Source organism: Haplochromis burtoni, unplaced genomic scaffold (genome assembly GCF_018398535.1).
Source record: "Haplochromis burtoni strain Fernald_Lab_line unplaced genomic scaffold, NCSU_Asbu1 Contig_714, whole genome shotgun sequence".
NCBI classification, from domain to species: domain Eukaryota; kingdom Metazoa; phylum Chordata; class Actinopteri; order Cichliformes; family Cichlidae; genus Haplochromis; species Haplochromis burtoni.
The window spans coordinates 76,231-95,008 of NW_024583075.1; the positions used below are offsets into that span (position 1 = coordinate 76,231).

Sequence of the window (18,778 nt, forward strand, 5' to 3'; positions counted from 1 at the left end):
CAACACACACACACACACTTAAAAAGTAAAATTGGGCTGGACAGACATGAGCCAGGTGATGCACATTTTAATTCCAGTGAAAAATACTATGTATTCCATTTTTGTTTACATTTAAGTTTATTGCTTGAACTGTTCTTTCCTTGCCATGTGTTTTCTTAATGTTGAACAATATTTTCTGACACAAATAAATAGAAAACGATCATATGTATAATTTTCTTGTCATATTCTCTCAAAATTAGTGTAGTAAACTATTGCAAAGAAAGTAGAAAGAAAGTAAAATTATTTAGGAAATATATAGGAAAAACTTATCAAAAGGTTATAACACAGATTTTCGTCTGTAAAACGTCTTCTAAATTAACAGGTAAATAGATAACTGACTAAATAAAATGTCCACATGAAATGTACATATGAGATACAGACTTTTATAGATGTAAAGGTTCTAACAAATGACAGTTTAAAATATTGCTACAGTGTCTCCAGCTGTTTATTGTTCCTCATCTTCCATCAAGTAGAAACCAGGGATGGAAATTTTCTCCCAGGCTTCAGAAGCAGCAGTGTTTGCATCGTCATTATCATCATCGTTTCCTGACAGCCTAATAGCTTCAAGGTAGGGCTTACAGATGTTTTCTGCTTTTTCTGTTGCCATTTTTTTTAGTTTGTCGTTTAGGTGAATACTGACTTCCTCTGCTAGAAGGTCTTCAAATACTACACTGTAGTAAGGCTGACAGCGTGGCCTTGTTTTAAAACAGCTGCAAGACAGTCTTTTAATTTCACAGGTCGTCCAGACAAATAAAAAACCACAGATGAGAAAAAGACCATAATCCTGGAAAAGAAAAGAAAAATACAGTTTGAAAACAATTCACATACTTGTTTTAAATTTATGTTTGTGTTTTTAGTCAAGTTCAAGTTTATTTCAACTCTTTTCGCATTTCTTAACATTCAGCTTCCAATGACCTGGCAGTACATAAAGGTCTTTTGAGCACGGACAGTTGTTATTAAAGTGATGTTTTCTTTCTCTATTGTCAGTCAGACACACAGCTTTTGAATTTTGCGCAAGCATCCACTTGATGCTCTGAGCGCACTAAGTAAAGCATTGTGATACTTTCCTTACATGGAGGTAGAACTAAAATGCTTTTAAATGTAACAAAATTTCATTGTCTTACATTTTTTAACATGTGAATTTTAGTTTAAAAATGATGTTAGTCAAATTGATGTTGCATGATTGTTGTGTGTTGTTACTTACAAGTGATTGAGTCATATAGTCTCCTATAATCCGTTGCTCCTCATAGGTCAGATTTTGTTTGCATGGAATTCCAGTCTGGTTCTTGTTGAAGTTTGTCTTTAGGCAAACGAACCAGTCTCCATCAAAAAGAACAGCAGATATCCATACAGCCGCCAAACTGATCCACTTAATGAAAACCTTATAGACATAGCTGCCAACACACATAGCACATCTCGAGAGAGAGTGACACCAGTAAAAAATCTTTCTTTGGTGAAAAGGTTCAACAATGATGACAATAAAGGCGAGGATCAAAGGAGGCAGAGCCATGTACAGTACACCATTTGGATGCAGGCCCGGTTCACACGAGCATAAAAAATGCATGTTAAAAATGTACTGCAGGATGTAGAAGATGACTATGAGCACCAAAACACCCACAGAATTTCTGATTACTTGAAGAAGTTTGTAAGTAAACTCCGGAAATGCCATCCTGGATGAAATTAGTATCGGATGTCTTAAGTTAGTAAGTTAGATTTTTGAAATGTTCCTCCTCCAATGGCTGAGTGAAAATGAAAAATAATTCTGAAGCATAAAGCATATAGTACCATTATATTGCCTTTAAATACATTATGTGCCCATGGTTTACCACAATGAGGCTGTTTTAAGTACTTTCAGAATGATGCAAATCTTGGTTTTCACTTCTCAAATACATTTTTAGGGTTTTCCAGACAGATTCTATTCACTAATGAACAACATCACGGAGGGAAATTTCAGGAAATACACAGTAAAGTTATTCAAACAACATAGTGATATGGTTAATAAGATATCTAACTTAAGGAATGTGTTGTGTCTACACCAACAACTTGTCTCATAACAGCAATTGTAAATTGTATCATAAGGCACTTTGTTACTGGCAGCTTGTTGTAAAAACACATTTATTCACATGTTTTTAGTTTAATCTTTAAAACAAGCAGTTTAACTGGCATAAAACAGTATTTTTGCAATATGATGAAAACTTATAACTAAGAAATGGTAGGTATTAAAAAAAACTATCTACAGCAGCTGGACAGTATCTGAAAGTCATGTTCTAGAGAAATAGAAAAATAATCAGCAAATACCTGACACAGGATGTGAGAGATACACCTAGCACTTTGCCAAGGTAAGAAGGAAAAACTCCCTTTTTAAAGCCACGGCCAGTTGGGAGGGAAGAGAAAAGCAGAGAAAGACAGGACAAAGGATACACATGGGAGAGAACCACAGTTTAAATTTAGTTTTTAGAGGTATAAACACATGGAGACCAAAAAGAGAGGTGTGAAGAAGAAGCCCTCAGAGCCTTTAGGCAACCTTGGCCTATAGCAGTGAAACTAAGGGAGGATTCAAGGTCACTTGATCAAGCCCTAATTATATGCTTTATCAAAAAGGAAAGTTTTGAGCCTAATCTTAAAAGTAGAGAGAGTGTCTGTCTCCTGAATTCAACCTGAATCTTTTTCCACAGGAAAGGAGCCTGGAAGCTGAAGGTTGTACCTCCCATTCTACTTTTAAAAACTCTAGAAACCACAAGTAAGCTCACAGTCTGAGAGCAAAATGCTTGGAATAATACAGTACTATTTAAGAAATCAAGTGTCCTGGTTATTCAAGACCTTGCATGTAAGGATAGGGATTTTAAATCCAACTCTTGAATTAACAAGGAGCCAGTGAAGAGAAGGGAGAATTATGCTCTCTCTTTCAAGTCCCTGTCAGGACTTTCACTGCAGCGTTCTTGACTAACTGAATGCTTTTCAAAGAACTTTTAGACAATGATGAATCACAGTCGTCCAGCCTAATAAATGCACCAAGTAACACCATGCATGAAAATACAATAACATCTAGAAAGCACCTGGTAGGAAAAGGCTTCATTTTTCAGCATGACTGTCAATACAGTAAAAGCATAGCTAGATAGAAAAATTCCCAATGGAGCACTATCAGTCATTGATTGGCCTCCCAAGTGCCTCCAATAAAGAGCTTTGACTATCTTTCCAGAATCATGGAGCACTAGTCCTGAAGACATCTGAAAATTACAAGAATGCTTGCATAAGTTGAGGCTGTGTTGAAGAATAAAGGTGGACATACTAACTGTTAGCTTTCAAGCTTGTTAGAACTGAGGTAAGGGCAAAAAAAAGATTTGCTTTAAGGGTTTGTGGCTTGTGTGCTATAATTTCATGTGTGTTTGTTTAATTTGATCATTTTGAGCATTCATTTTTTTAGCAAAATAACATTTTACATAATGCGCACCTTTCTAACACTAATCTTTAACAAGGATTGTCAAGAAAGTAGGATTTTGGTTGCAGTTATCTACTACAAAATGCTTGCACCAAGAATATATGTGTTTGTTGTTTGCTACAAAGCAAAAACTAAGCCTTTCATTTTGTTTTATGGCTTAACGGTTTAAAAACTCTTTCACAGTTGCATGCTCACATCTCTTGCAAAACTAAAATAAAAACTGAAAAAGAAAATGTTTCTTGTTTCATAAGATCATATGATGTGACATACATGTGCGTAAGTTTCAGTTTGATGTACACATTTGAGGTTGGCAGAATTTCTCAGTGGTCAAGAGGACTCTGTAATGTCTTCACTTGTCACACAAGTGTTGCACGCCACATTTCTTTCGATACTGTAGTTCAGTCCAAGCAGCTATTAGTATGAATAAGGCTAATCGTCTGTTTTGAAGTGCCAAAAATATCACCAGAGATTCTCATCATCTATTTTTTCTGTTGTTATTTTAGTGAACAATGTTTGGTCCTTTTCATACATAAACAAGTGTTACGAATGTTCTCTTTTTCCTCGACAGATCAAATTTTGTCCACCTTGAGTAAATTGCCTAGCCCAGGGTGCTACTCTTTTTCCTTGTATGCATATTATGCTTTTGCCGTAATAAAACCAGCAGCAGTCGGTACTGCATGCTATAAATATATACATGAAAAACATATTCTATGTCATAACTACTGTGAAAAATGTTTTTCTGGATGTAATCCCTTCACTTTGTAAAAGCTTAACTAACATCACAAAAATAATCTCTTTCTCTTGTAAATCAGTCACATGAACTTTTATTTTGATAAGATAAACAAGCTAGATGATGACCTGTCAACCAAAATGAAGAACACACCTTAAAAGTAATATTTACTTATGGTGTTGTATTGTATTTTCTAAGTGCTGTGAGAGAGGCTGAGCAGACAGTTCTGTGCAGGCTGCTGACAGACAGCAGCAGAAATATATTACTTGGATAAAAAAAAGTGGATAAAGAATAAATAATTACCTTTTTTCTTGGTCTCAAGAGATTTCATCAGGAGCCATGGCAACGCTCGGACAAATCATCTTCTACAGGTGCGACCATGAGGTTTAAATATTTAGTGTTGTCATTCAACTTTGAAAATATTTAGGTGTCTCCAGTGGTAACCGAGTATGTTTGCTTTTACTGCACCAGTAGAGAAAGAAAACATCTCACCTTGATGTTATTTGACAGCTGTAGTTGCTGATTACTTCTAAAGTTTCAGATTATAATACAACAACATGTTATTAAAGATTAAACTTATGCTTCACAACTAGTTTAATATGTGATCCCTAACAAAATAAAAGTTGCTGACAGTCTGTCAAAGAGATATTTCTCCTTTAAATATTAACATTTTTGAACCACAAAGAAAACACTTACAGAAGAATTGAAAACAATCTCCAGCTTTCTTATTGCAATGGGGTTTTTTGTCCTGATCATCACGAGACCCAAAAGACCCAATGCATGGAGCCCAAACCCTACAGTTACAGGAAGAATAATAGAAGCTATTTGAAGAACTGCTATGAAACTAATCCTTAAAAACTAATACTATGTGTTTTGTTAAAATTGCACTTGTGTTTTTCTTTTTGTACAGCATGCTCGTCATCATCGTCATACTTAGTTTCTTCATCATCCTCTTCTTCTCTCTGGCCTTCTCAAGTAAGACCCACAGATCTGTTTGGATCCTCTTGTCATTAGTGATGGCTCGGTGAGGCCTGGGGTGATACATGGGTGTGCTCACCACGTGCTGTGTTTCTCTAAACTAAAATACAGTTAATCTATATGGATGGCAACACGGCACGGCATCGAGTGTTTAACTGTGAATATTCATTTGTGTCTGCACGTGTGATGATCTCTAAATATTTGTGAGGCTGACTTTCCACTTGACAGAAATAATGTTGATAGCCAAGTAACACATATACTCTATATTCATGTTTCATTTCCTTGAGAAAATGTTTATGTGTGTTTAGGTATGCTCGACTGGTGCCGGTTTAACATGGTATTAAGGGAATATTGACTTTAAATATCATTTGATAGTTTCATTCATAAACATGGTGCGCCTGAGTTTTTACTGTGGAATCCTGTCCTATATGAACCTGTGAAATTGGTATTTTGGCCATCACCTTGTTGATGTCTTGAAAGTGGGCGTGACTATATTTTAGAAGAATGTGTGAAGCTGATATCTAGCTAGCATTCAAGCTAGATTAATTGGCATGTTAGTTTTATGAAGTTACAAATTTATTAAATATGCGCAATGTTATTTTAATTTAACTGAATGCCAAAAAAGATCTGATTGTGAACCAAAGGACACGCCATGCTCATACAGTAGTGAGTCATCAGTCACAGAGTAAAAAGCATACCGCACTTTGAGTGGGTTATTTTTATAAATGGCACGATAATTTCCAAGCTAAACATGATAAAGTCATAATACTACTGACTGAGACCATAAAGGCATTAGGAAAATATTTACTGAGGCTATAAATCAAGTGAGAAGTAGATTTCTTTTCCTGACAGCTACAATGGTTGCCCTCTGCTGGTCAGTAGAAAGAAGACAGGTATAGGACATTTCCACCCTGGCTTTGTTTTTCAGACCTGTATGCTAGAAGCATCTTTTATATACAGTCTATCTATCTGTGTCTTTAGAATTTAATCACTTTTACTAACTCAGACCCCTAAATAGTCATAGCTTTGCTTGAACTATCTCTTGAAATCACAGTCTCTATCTCTCTCTCTCAGGATATGTGAATGTGAAAAATGTGAACTTGTCCTTAAAATCTTCCTGCTAAAAGTTTTATAACTGCCAAAAGCAAACAACACTTTCACTAAATATCATTTAAATCGGTTATTAGGTTGTCAACAAATTGGAACTGATTCAAATGTGCTAGTCTATAATATGTGTATAAAATGTCCACATCCCACAGAGCCCCAGTCCAATGTGATAAGCAGCAGTACAAAGCCTGTCGCCAACCTTGGTGAGGATCAGCTGCTCAGCTGCTATCTTGACACACAAACTTCCCAAGACAAAGTGACAGTGACCTGGAAGAAGACCGACCTGACCGGCCTGGTTTACTTTTATCAGAATGGAGCTCCGGATCTGACGAATCAGGCGTCACAGTTCAGTGGGAGAACTCAGCTCTTCCCTCAGGCTGTAGTCACAGGCAATGCCTCTCTGCTGCTGAGGAATGTGAGACGCAGTGATGAGGGGAAGTACACATGCAGCATCAGCTCCTCTAAAGGTGGAGGAGAGGTCAGCATTCAACTCAGAACAGCAGGTAGGATGACTCACTCTTCAAGATTAATTGTGTGTTTATCTAAACATTCTTTATTGGCATTCATTAGCAGCATGGTTTGCAACACATTGGAATAAGATGGTATAAGGGTATTTCTAGTTTTTGTAATGCTGGGAATTTTAACCAACGTGCTGTTCTGAGTAATGTGAGTACTGAGTGAAGCTTCAATCTTGATTGCAATATTAAATCAGGATTTTTTTCTTCCCTCTTTTATTACATCAGCTTTTTCAGCGCCCACTTTCACCTTCTCAAATGGCACCCTGTCTGCTGAGGCAGTCAGTTGGTTCCCTAAGCCAAGCGTTTCATGGTTAAACCAAACTGAGAACATCCTGAATGGAAGCTCCACTTTCACAGAAAACTCTGAGGGGATATTCAGCATCTTCAGCACACTGCTGTCGGTCCAAGTCAGTGACACCTACAGCTTCAGGATTGAAAACAACTTGGTGATGTCTCTTTCTGAGGCAACTATATCAGGTAGTCTATATACTTTTACATTGACCTGATACCAAACACATTTGTACTAAAGGACTAAAATTCATTCTTTGGCCTATCTTTTATTTATGGAGGCGTAACACTAAGTCAGAGGAATATTTCTTCAATTTAAATCAAATCTACCAGAAAATAAAAGCAAATATATGTATTAATAAATATATAGCTAGGCAAATAATATTATAGGTTTTAAAAAAACTAATTATTTTTCATATTTTTCAGGCTCGGATGTTTCATGGAGGACTTATTTCACCTTCAGTGCTGCTTCATTCCGTCCAGTTGGATCACTTTATCTCATTATTATGACCAGTTTCCTCTGCATCTATTATGTGACCTTTTGACACACTATTGTACACAAAAAAACACAACAGATATAGACAGATACTTCCCCTGGCTGCATATGTGTGTGCATGTGCTGCATTTAAGGTCAGGATATGTCCAAAGTAAAGACTGACATTCACAAAAGTGGTCCTCTTTGAAGATTGTGTAGCTTTACTTTAATGTAATTTATTACTGCGTGTGTTACAGTTGTGTAGTGCCATTTAACTCTGTGCTGGATGTTTTTAATAGTTTATCTATTAACTTTTAATATTATTTTTTACATCCTCTAATGCATTTACAGTGTGTGAACTGAGAGTTCCATTTAAATTATGTCAGTAAAATTCAGCTATCTTGACTTTGAAATTTTACTTTAATGCAGACATGTAACATAATGAAATACAGAAATATAGAAACAAAACAAGAAAAACATTGAAACATTTACATTTTAGCACATTTTCTGTGACAGTTTTAATGTCTAATTCTAGAAGCACTCACTTTATTTCTTTAGAAAGCTCTACCTCTAGTTACCTTACACCTTTCATTTAAATCTAAAAACTACAGACAGTGTCCAGTAACCATGGCAGAACTGGTTTCAGGTAATCTGAACCTTTCAAATAAACCTTAAACACCTCAGTCTACAGAAATCTGTAGATTCCTCTTGGATTTTGTGCGGATGATGTTTGCAGCTGTTTATTCATACTCGATTTATACTGTTGTTCTATTTCCATCATCTGATAATGTTTTTATAAATGCTTATTGCTCTAATTCCTCTCAACAAATATATTTTCACCCCAATGAGACTCAGATTAATGACGGAATTTTAAAAAATTAAATAATTAAAGTTTTATTTTTGAAAAATGCTTTTTGTGATGTCAAGGGTGACCGTGTTGCTTTAAAATGTTTTTTTGTTTTTTTTACTTAAAACCTTTGAAAGTAAATCCTGGGGAATTGATGATTGTGTCCTCCTGTCTGTAGTGACACTAACTTTGCCTGATTAGAAGTCTGCATTTGGGTCCTTTCCACATCCACAGCACAAAAGCTTTATCCCTGGTGGTAGGTGTCAGTTTAATTTCTCTGGTCTGCAGAGGTCCTCCATCAAATGTGTTTTCTGCATCAATTTATGATGAAAAACCTGTTACATAAAGGAAAACACAAAGCTAAAAAAATCAGCCAATAGTTCAACATAATGCAGTGAGTCACATCCCGTATTGTTTTTCAAGTATTTGGTATTGTCAGCTTTTTTCTTTTAGTATTATCTTATTATTATAGTATCATCTATGTATCTGCCTGGTGTCCGGCTGGTTTTGTGCCTTTTGTTACCTGCTTAAATGTGCATATGTCACCTATTTCCATTATTTTAGTTGAGTTATCTGCTCCTGGATTTTATTTCGACTTTACTGTGTTTCAGCAAGATCTCATGTGCAAAACTTTTTCACACATCCACGTTTCACACCGATTTTTAGGAATCGCGTACATCTCCACTAGATTATTGAGGCTGACTGAAAAGGAGAAGTGTGAGCAACACTTCCTTAAGATTAGTTTGTCATCTAGAAACAGCACTTCGAAACTGGAACAAACTTGGCTCACACATTGTTCACAATTTCTCCTCCCTTTTCCTCCTTTGCGTTAAATGTGGCTTCTTCTTCTTCTTCTTTTCTAAGTAATTATGCTTCTTTAATGTTTTTCTTCGGGTGAACTGAATCAGTTGTTAGAAACCCTGGTGCCATGCTGTAAACACAGCCAGCTATTTTTGGTGTTGATGCCATTGTCCCAAAAGGTGATTTCGTATGTTCCACAGATTATAGGACGACGGGTCATTTACAACAGTTTGAACCAGCAGTCCCCAACCTTTTTTGCGCCACGGACCGGTCTAATGGGACTAGAAAGAGAGAGCATATTTCTCCTGTTTTGGCTTCCCTTCATTGGCTTCCTGTTAAATCCAGAATTGAATTCAAAATCCTGCTCCTCACATACAAGGTCTTAAATAATCAGGCCCCATCTTATCTTAATGACCTTGTAGTACCATATCACCCTATTAGAGCACTTCGCTCTCGCTCTGCAGGCCTACTTGTTGTTCCTAGAGTATTTAAAAGTAGAATGGGAGGGAGAGCCTTCAGTTTTCAGGCCCCTCTTCTGTGGAACCAGCTTCCAGTTTGGATTCGGGAGACAGACACTATCTCTACTTTTAAGATTAGGCTTAAAACTTTCCTTTTTGCTAAAGCATATAGTTAGGGCTGGACCAGGTGACCCTGAATCCTCCCTTAGTTATGCTGCAATAGACATAGGCTGCCGGGGGATTCCCATGATGCATTGAGTTTTTCCTTTCCAGTCACCTTTCTCACTCACTATGTATTAACAGACCTCTCTGCATTGAATCATATATGTTATTAACCTCTGTCTCTCTTCCACAGCATGTCTTTTATCCTGTCTTCCTTCTCTCACCCCAACCGGTCGCAGCAGATGGCCGCCCCTCCCTGAGCCTGGTTCTGCCGGAGGTTTCTTCCTGTTAAAAGGGAGTTTTTCCTTCCCACTGTCGCCAAAGTGCTTGCTCATAGGGGGTCATATGATTGTTGGGTTTTTCTCTGTATCTATGAAGTGCCTTGAGGCGACTTTTGTTGTGATTTGGCGCTATATAAATAAAATTGAATTGAATTGAATTAATGTCCGACAGTATTTTCACAGACCGGTCATTAAGGTGTTGCAGATAAATACAACAAAAAATGATACAACCAAGACAAAAACTGTGATATTTTGTAAATAATAAACGCGAATTCACTGTGTAATTGTGTAACTATTTTAGCAGCGTCCTCCTGAAATGCGCCAACAACATTAAGATAACGTCCTGCCCCTTAATGCTCTCTGGTCGCTATGGTAACGTAAATATTTTTTTCAAAATAAGACACAACTACAACACGGGAAAAGACCCAGGCAAACCGAGTTAACGATAAAAAAAAAAACCCTGAAAAACGTAAATTTCACACCCGAGCATCAACTCTCGCGGCCCGGTACCAAACGACTCGCGGACCGGTACCGGTCCGTGGCCCGGGGAACCGCTGGTTTAAATGCAGGCAGTGGGTGGATATATCTTCCACCGTCCTGCCGGTAGATGGGGGCAGTCAAAGTCCCACACTGTGCTGAAGACTTCGGTAAAGTTTTGGACCACCCCGGATAGCCCGGGAGAGGTTTCCTATTGGTCTGCCAATGAGAGAGGTGTCAAATGTCCCATGGAGCAGTAAACTTCTCATGATCAAAAGTGGAGCTTTCGAATGGCCTTTTAATTAATGAATGGGGTGGATTGCCGCAGTGCAGAAAACGTGTGATTTATTATGCAGACAGGGGATTATACAGAAGTTTCCTTCAGCTCTGACAACTTTTTCGAACTCGCTGGGGTTTTTTCCCCCCTTTATTCTTGCTCCAGAAATCACCCAAACTGAACAATGTCGCAGTCTGAGCAGAAAGAAACGTCGGAGCAGGGAGCACAGAGCTCTGGACGCGAGCAGAGCGACGTGTTGGTGAATCCCAGAGCGGTGTGTAAGGTGTGTAAGCGCCTGTACCGGGACCCTAAAATCCTGCCGTGTCTGCACACGTTCTGCTCTGACTGCATCGCTCAGCTGGAGCCGTTTTCGGTGTCTTCACGTATCCAACGGGATGTTCCGGAGGGCGGTAAGCGGGACAAACCACTGGAGGCAGACCGACCCGCCGTCACTATCACGGTGCTCTGCCCTGACTGTGACTCAGAGGTAGACCTCCCTCCGTCCGGGCCCGTCGGGCTGAGTACCGACCACTTAGCGCTGGACGAAGTATTCGTGGAGACCCTGGAAACGGACGGCCCGCTGGGATGCGACCTGTGCGGAGAAGGAGGTGCTGAGAGCCGCTGCGAGGTGTGCTCCGTCAACCTGTGCGAGTTCTGCTGCCAAGCGCATAGGTACAGTTAGCTCCGAGGCTAGTTTTTAATTCTGTTTTGCTATTATGCCTTAGCTCAGTTTTCTTTGTCCCTTCGTACATCCCACATGCTGTTTTTTGTTTATTTGTTTTTTGCTGTCTAATGTATTAAATTAGGTTTTTACCGTGTTTAAAATTTTTAATTTGTTACTTCTACTGCTTGATAATCTGTTTGGTTTTCGTTTGAGTCTGTTCCACAGACTGTAAATGGAAGATGGCTATTGCAAAAAACGTCATCCATTCCTTTTTGAGATCTCCAAGTGTCAGGCTGTGCATCTTAGGCTACTGTGGCCCTGAGAGGTCAAAAAGCACACTCTGCTGTTTGGTGACAAAAATTTGCAAATTATGCAGCATGTTTTATTCATTAAGACCTGGATCCTTTCTCAATTCTCAAGTACGCGAGTCCGGACTTGCCAAGAACACGATCATGGACACACGATTTGTACAACTGGAACACCAGCGTACTTGATGTCTCAGGTCAGGAGTTTTTGCTGCCGTCCCCTCTTAATTTAACTGTGATTAATATGTTATGAAGCTTAACTTAAATCTCAGCCAAACCGATCTACCCAGGAACAAATAAAACACTGAAATAAACCAAACATTAACAATTAGAAATGATCTAAGTGACTTATATATCATGTTTAACCTCAGTAGCGAAATCACTTTTAATAAAAATTGTGTACATGTATGCCTTAATAAAAACAAACAGGTGAGATGTTAGAAGGCTTTTATTTTTATTTTAGTGGACACTCAAAAATTACAATAGACAGCTGCTGGGGTTTGGAAGAGAACTGAACAAATATTTAAAATATAATCTGATCATTTTGAAGCAGCCTTCAGAATCTCCACGTATTAACATGCTGTTTTTCTTCCCGGTGAAAATGTTTCCTCCTGAATTGAAATATATCTCTGTAAACGATGTGCCAGGAGTCCGCTGTTCTCACCGGCTCTTGTGATCCTCAACCTCCCGGTCTGCTATGGAGCTGGTTGGTAACAGACGTCTCCGAAATCGGATCACGTTTGGAAATATTTGATAGCTTGATAAATCGAGCAGATCTTTGAAGTTTACACAGCTTCATTCTCGCTTGAAAATAACTTAAAAGTTTATTTTGTGACCCAGAAAGAGTAATATTTAAAAGTTTTTAGCTGCGCTCCTCTGCCATTGCTGCATTTGGGTTTTGGACTAAATGCATTCTGGGAAATTTAGCTGTACCAAGTTTCACTAGGGCTGCCACAAACGATTATTTTGATAGTCGACTAGTCACCGATTATTTTATGCGATTAGTCGACTAATCAGATCATCATCCATGGAGTAAAACTACAGCTTATTGCACCAGCAGCATCTGCTCTTATATAACTATCATTAGCTTACAGCTTTAAGTGTTTAAGTTGTGCTAACTAAAAATAAAGACAAGATGATAGTTTATTACAATTTTAATGAAATTTGCAGATTGTTTCGGTGAAGTTTAATAAACTCCTTGCTATCTAAAATATGGACACCGAGTATCGAGCATCTCACACTTCTGATAATCAGCTGTCTGCTTGACGTTTATTCAGCTGTGTAAAAACTATAACTTTAATCTCAGCCAAACCGATTTACTCAGGAACAAATAAAATACTAAAAAAAAAAAAAAAGCCAAACAACAACATTTTTAATTTATCTAAGTGACTCATATATATTTAACCTGAGTCGCGAAAGACGGCGGTGGGTTTGAAAACAATTTGCCGGGAGTCCGGTGTTCTCACGGCGCTAGTGACCTAGCCCCCGGCTAGCTATCGAGCTAGTGGGTAACAGACGTCTCCGAAAACGTCGGAGCGCTTTTGAAAATATGTGGTGTCCTGATAAACTGAGCCGATATTTGAGGTTTACACAGCTACATTCTCGCCTGAAAATATGTTAAACGTTTATTTTGTGACCCAGAAAGAATAATAAGAGTAATATTAAAACTAACTAGCTAGCCGCCATTGTTGGAAACTAAGCTGGGCCGCGCTATGAATTCTGGGACACAGCTGCTTCTTCTTCTTCGGGGTTTAACGGCAGCTGGCATCCTTGTACATGCAGTGCTGCCATCTTCTGTTTCAGTCCGTTATTACACTCTTAAATCCTGCTATTATTCCTGCGTCTTTTGCGATCTTACAAAGCTTCAAACGACACGTCGACTATTAAATCAGTCGTCGACGATTTTGATAGTCGACGTAATCGTGACTAGTCGACAAATCGTGGCAGACCTACCAAGTACACACAAGTCACCACCGATGCATGCTCGATAAAACAGGCAGAGCGAGAACACATCCGGAAATTTTTTGCGTTTTCGGCTTGATGCGTACTTTGAATTGGAACAGTACTTGGTCTCCGACTAATGACGTATCAGGAGTTAACAAGAACGCAAGTACTCATATCGAGACAGGCCCCTGGAGTTACTGGCTGAGACCATAAACTTTGTATATATTAGGAACTGATGGTGGTTTTCTCAGATACTTTTATTCAACTGGATATTTTGTTTATTTGTTTGTTTGTCTTTTGTGTTTGTCCTAACAGTGGCACAACACTAATGGTTAGGCGTGACTTATTAAAGGCTGTTTTGTGCTACTCTCTGCACTGCAGTCAGTTACAGTGGAAGGGTTTTTGAGGGTTTTTTTTTAAATATATATTCTGCTTTGAAGAGACTGAGGTTTAAATTGTATTTTACTCTGTTCTTCTTCATCACTAACTGATCTTGTTTACGTATGTCTTCAAGATGGATTCTGAGCCGTTCTGTGCACTAACACACTAACACTGTCTGCACAGACAGTAGCAGACATCCTGGGAAATCCAGATCTGTGTTCTGACTTAAAGATGTGCTCATATGTCTGTGTGTCCTCAGACGGCAGAAGCGAACAGCATCTCACTCCATTCAGGCTTTGGAGGAGCTGAAGGCTTGTGGTCATCTGGTCCGGCCTGTCCTCTGCACCCTGCACCCGGGACAGGAGCTGCGGCTTTTCTGTCAGCCCTGCGACCTGCCCGTCTGCCTGGAGTGTGCCGCCACGCTGCACCGCGACCACCGCTGCTGCCCCACACGTGATGTTATCGATCGCCATGGGGACCGCATCAGAGAGCTGGTTAACGTGCACCTTCGACCCCGGCTCGAGCGACTGGAGGAGTCACTGCAGAAGGTGAAGACTGCCATTTTATTGGGAAGATATACAGACTTTTGAGCCAGTGTCCCAATACCTTCTGTCGTTACCTGCACTTCATGTTTACAACAAGTGGCATGAAATTTGGGTAGCTCACAGTTAAACAAAGGGCACCGCCGCTGTCACCTCAGAGGAGAAAAAAAGCCACATACTCGTTCTGAAAACCTGTTCTAGCACAGTTTGTTAAGCTTATTATTTTAAATATCCAGTATCTGCTTTTAGAACTATAATATACATTTCCACTGGCACAGGTGGAAGCATCTCAGGAGACTTTGCAGGCACGAGTTGAGGCCACAGCCAGTGAGGTGAGGGCATTCGCACGAGGTTACGCCAGCGCAGTGGAGGCCCACTGTCTGTCTCTGCTGCGGCGTCTGGAGGAGCTCCGAGTCCAACGGAGGTATGAAAACATGCATACTGACCAGCTTAAACTTAGCGGGGATTTGACGATTCTCTAGATCCTGGGTTTCCCACATTACATTAGATCAGTGGTTCCCGAACTTTTTTTGCTAGGCCCCCCTTTGTTTTACAAAAATGCCCCCCCGCACGCACAAACACAAACACATCCTCCAACCACACACACCCATATTTTGCTCCATTGCGGTTTATTTCACACCTCAAACATTTAGTAAACAATTAAGCAAATACAAGTAAACTGCAATAAATTACAGGTAGTAATAAAATAAACTACTAACTCTTTTACGCCGTCCGCACCTACACGGGTATTTTTGAAAACGCAGCTGTTTCGTCCACACGTAAATGGTGTTTACAACCGAAAACTGAGATTTTTAAAACTCCTTTTTTGCGTTTCCGTGTGGACGAGGAATACAGAGTTCGTCACGCAACGTCAAAGGGATGTGCCTTTTTTCATGTCACGCTGTGCGCCACGTTATTGTTTACACGAGAGGAATTGCAGAAACAAAATACTGTTAATCTGACTATCTTCAGGTTTTACACGCTTACATACACACACAGTTACTGTCCCTCCATTTACAAAGGCAGAGGCGTCACGGTGTGATTATTTTACATGTAGTTGTTTTTTTTTTTCCTGTGTAATAATATTCAACATTGCTATCAATACATTTTTCAAAAAGTGCCTCTCTGTGCAAAATGGGTTTAAAAACATAAACAGCTGTGAGATCCTGTTTGTCTGTGATTTGAACCGGGGGAACAAATCGTGGCAGGATCAGCCTGATATCATTTGTATCCCACTATACCTTTACTGTATACAGAGCTAACATCTCCAAAATGTCAGGAGTAGTTAGTCATTACAAGTGTTTGTGAACTAAAAATCAAGAATGTGGGATCCTGTTTGTCTGTGATTTGGAGAGCCCAGCGCTGCTCCCGATGAACGGAAAACCAATTCTGCCTCGGCACTTGTGCAGGTGAAACCAAAGGGCAGACATGCTTCACCATATTTTCTAGTCTTTGGCTTAGAATGAAGTTGGTTTGGAAACATTCAGCTATGCTTCATCTCCTGCTTTGCCTTTGTGTGGGCGCCTGTGATAGCAGTGTCCAAGCATCCCCCCCCCCAGGGGGCGGGCTCCACACTTTGGGAAGGTCCGCTTTAGATTATGAATAAAACATGAAATTTTGGTGTTTTTCCAGTGGCATTCTCTACCTCATAGTTTTTAGAAAACACAGTTCTCATCAGAATACTGTGCTTTAACCACCATAGCGCCACATGGCTAGTTGAGAAAGCAAAATGCATAGATGGCTAATTAGCATATCATTACCTTTCCCAAAGCTATTTCTCAAGAGGAGACAGGAGCTTATTGCCACAGCAGGACACAATGCTGTTCATGAATCAATTTCCTCGCACTGCCTAAAGATGAATGAACCACCCCAGGACTGAATAGTTTACCGAGTAGTTACTGATTATGATATAGAGTCGCCAAAGTTGTGGTTAAGATTAACAGGTTATTACAGTTTTGTTTTGTTTTTAGTATTACAACCTCATCAGTTTTTAGATTATAAAGTCAGACCCAGAAAACAAAACCCAGGAAATCTTCTGCTAAGTGTTCGTGGATCCATTTCGACACATTTTTGTGCCAGTATATATAAAAAGTCAATAAGCTGAGCAGCTGCAGTTTCACTGGCAGTGTGTTTGATATCGATGCTGTTGTCTTATCGTCTAATGTCCAAATGCTCTTTTTAGCTGATTCCAAGTGGATGTTGTCTTCACTGGACTTAAAAGTGTTTCTCATTTTGTGAAGCTGTTGACTTACTGTAACCCCAGCGCGTTTGAAATCTCCTGAAACAGAGCTAATTCTTTGTGTTTTGAACTGATCATAACCTTTTAATCACACAAAAATGAACCAGAATTAAACAAGCATAAGCAATCCATTTATTTCTTGAATATTGTAATACAGTAATTATTCACTGCCATGCCACAGAAACCACAGAGAGTCTACCAAGAATATTGTGAGGAAATGCTTTCAACTTTTGCTTGTCTAACTTCTCTGTTTACCAGGAACCACCTCCACTTACAGGGGGTGCAGCTTCAGCAGGCTCTGCTGGACATCCGAGGCAGTGTGGAGTTCGCAGAGCGGCTCCTGAGTTGTGGGTCTGACGCTGAGATCCTCAGTGCCAAAGGAGTGACCTTGAGAAGACTCACCAGCCTGGCAGAGAGGGGTTATGACCCCCACCCAGCAACTGTTGCCCCTGACGATGGCAGCAGTATATCCTTCATGCCCAGGGAACCCGCAGGGGAGGTGGAGGGCTACCCTGTGGTCGGGGTAATCAACTCTAAGACGGTGGATGTCAGCAGGTGCACCATTGAAGGAGAAGGTAAAAGACAGTTTCAACCATGTGTACAGAAGGTTAGGAATCCATACTTGCTTCAATAACACTCTTAAATAAATCACAGCAAACTATTTTCAGGGTCATGTGTACATATTGTATTTTTTATTTTTTTTTGTGTTTTTACCGGCGATAAAACCAATTGTTAGTCTGTGCTATGGACAAGTTTGACACCTTTTCTCCTCCACAAATTTAAGCCGATATCACTTTAGCCCCTCCTATTTTTATAAATTCTGCACTGAGCTTTGAGGTCTCCGATATCACTGAAATGCAGCCAGATGTTGCTTATTTTACATTTGCACTCATTTCTTCACTTTTTTCGACACCCTGTGTACCTGGCCTGTACCACTACCACTTGCTGTGTTCAGAACATCTGCCCCGCTTCGTTATTTCACATAATGGTATGATCCTTGTCTGCCTGCATATTATTGGCCGCATTGTGTCCCCATCAAAATAAAGTCTGACCCCTGCCTGCATAGATTCTTAGTAGGGCTGAATATTCGGCTCCCACATACTGACAGGCCATTAATATACATATATACATATGAATTTATCTTGCAGGCCGGATATAATTGTATCATGGGCCAGATGTTTGACACCCCTGCCCTAAACCATATCAGCAACTTTCAAGAATCAAAGATGCAGCATACACAGAAGTGCCAGAAAAGTGCAGTTCCTCAAATTGCCACTTGAGGCTGGCTCCAAAAATTACTCACTTTCCATAGACCTCCATGTTAAATTCCCCATCTTTAGAGCAGAAGTAAACATGTTGTCGGCGTGCCACAAAAACTTCTTTTGGTCTCTGTGGCAAATTTTTGTACTTCATGACAACCACGCAGGTGAATTTTTATGCAAGTCACCCATTTTAATTGTGTAAAAGGTAAAATTTGTGCCTTACTGGACTGTTTTGAGTCATAGTTGGGTGACATTTCGCGTGATTCCGGATTCAGTTTTTATTTTTAAAAAGACAGTAAATATGATTAAAGCATGTTTTAGGTGGACAGATCCCACATAATGTCTCAGTAAATTACAAACACCATGCTAACCAGACTACCTCCTGGGCTGCCCTCTTACCCAAATACATTCATGCCAAGTTTAAAGAAACAGACAAAATGTCAAACTGAAGGTTTTAAACGTTAATCTACAAACAAGTCATCATAGTGACTGTGTCCGTCTTTTATATACATTCTTTGCCTAAAATGACTCATTGCATCATCATTATGACCATTGTTTTTTTTT

The 18,778-nt window shown here is 39.5% G+C and overlaps 2 protein-coding genes across 2 annotated transcripts in view; both read left to right on the forward strand.

Annotated features, from left to right (window-relative positions):
* The first annotated feature begins 5,119 nt into the window (after positions 1-5,119).
* On the forward strand, positions 5,120-9,482 carry vtcn1 (V-set domain containing T cell activation inhibitor 1). The gene is made up of 4 exons (XM_005949895.2): positions 5,120-5,183; positions 6,446-6,796; positions 7,037-7,288; positions 7,526-9,482. The coding sequence occupies exons 1-4, from the start codon at positions 5,120-5,122 to the stop codon at positions 7,642-7,644; spliced, it is 786 nt and encodes a 261-aa protein (XP_005949957.2). The 3' UTR covers positions 7,645-9,482.
* Positions 9,483-10,648: 1,166 nt separating this feature from the next.
* The window catches only part of trim45 (tripartite motif containing 45), a 37,398-nt gene continuing 29,268 nt past the window's right edge, over positions 10,649-18,778 (forward strand). The window contains exons 1-4 of the mRNA XM_005949896.2: positions 10,649-11,549; positions 14,431-14,719; positions 14,992-15,137; positions 17,211-17,527. Coding sequence (XP_005949958.1) covers positions 11,062-11,549; positions 14,431-14,719; positions 14,992-15,137; positions 17,211-17,527 — 1,240 coding nt within the window. The 5' untranslated portion in view covers positions 10,649-11,061. The remainder of the gene's footprint in view (positions 11,550-14,430; positions 14,720-14,991; positions 15,138-17,210; positions 17,528-18,778) is intronic.

Coding starts and splice junctions, on each gene's coding strand:
- vtcn1 (XM_005949895.2), top strand. CDS start 5,120: ATGCTCGTCATCATCGTCATACTTAGTTTCTTCATCATCCTCTTCTTC. Junction 6,797..7,036: donor CATTCAACTCAGAACAGCAG/GTAGGATGACTC, acceptor TTATTACATCAG/CTTTTTCAGCGCCCACTTTC. Junction 7,289..7,525: donor TTCTGAGGCAACTATATCAG/GTAGTCTATATA, acceptor CATATTTTTCAG/GCTCGGATGTTTCATGGAGG.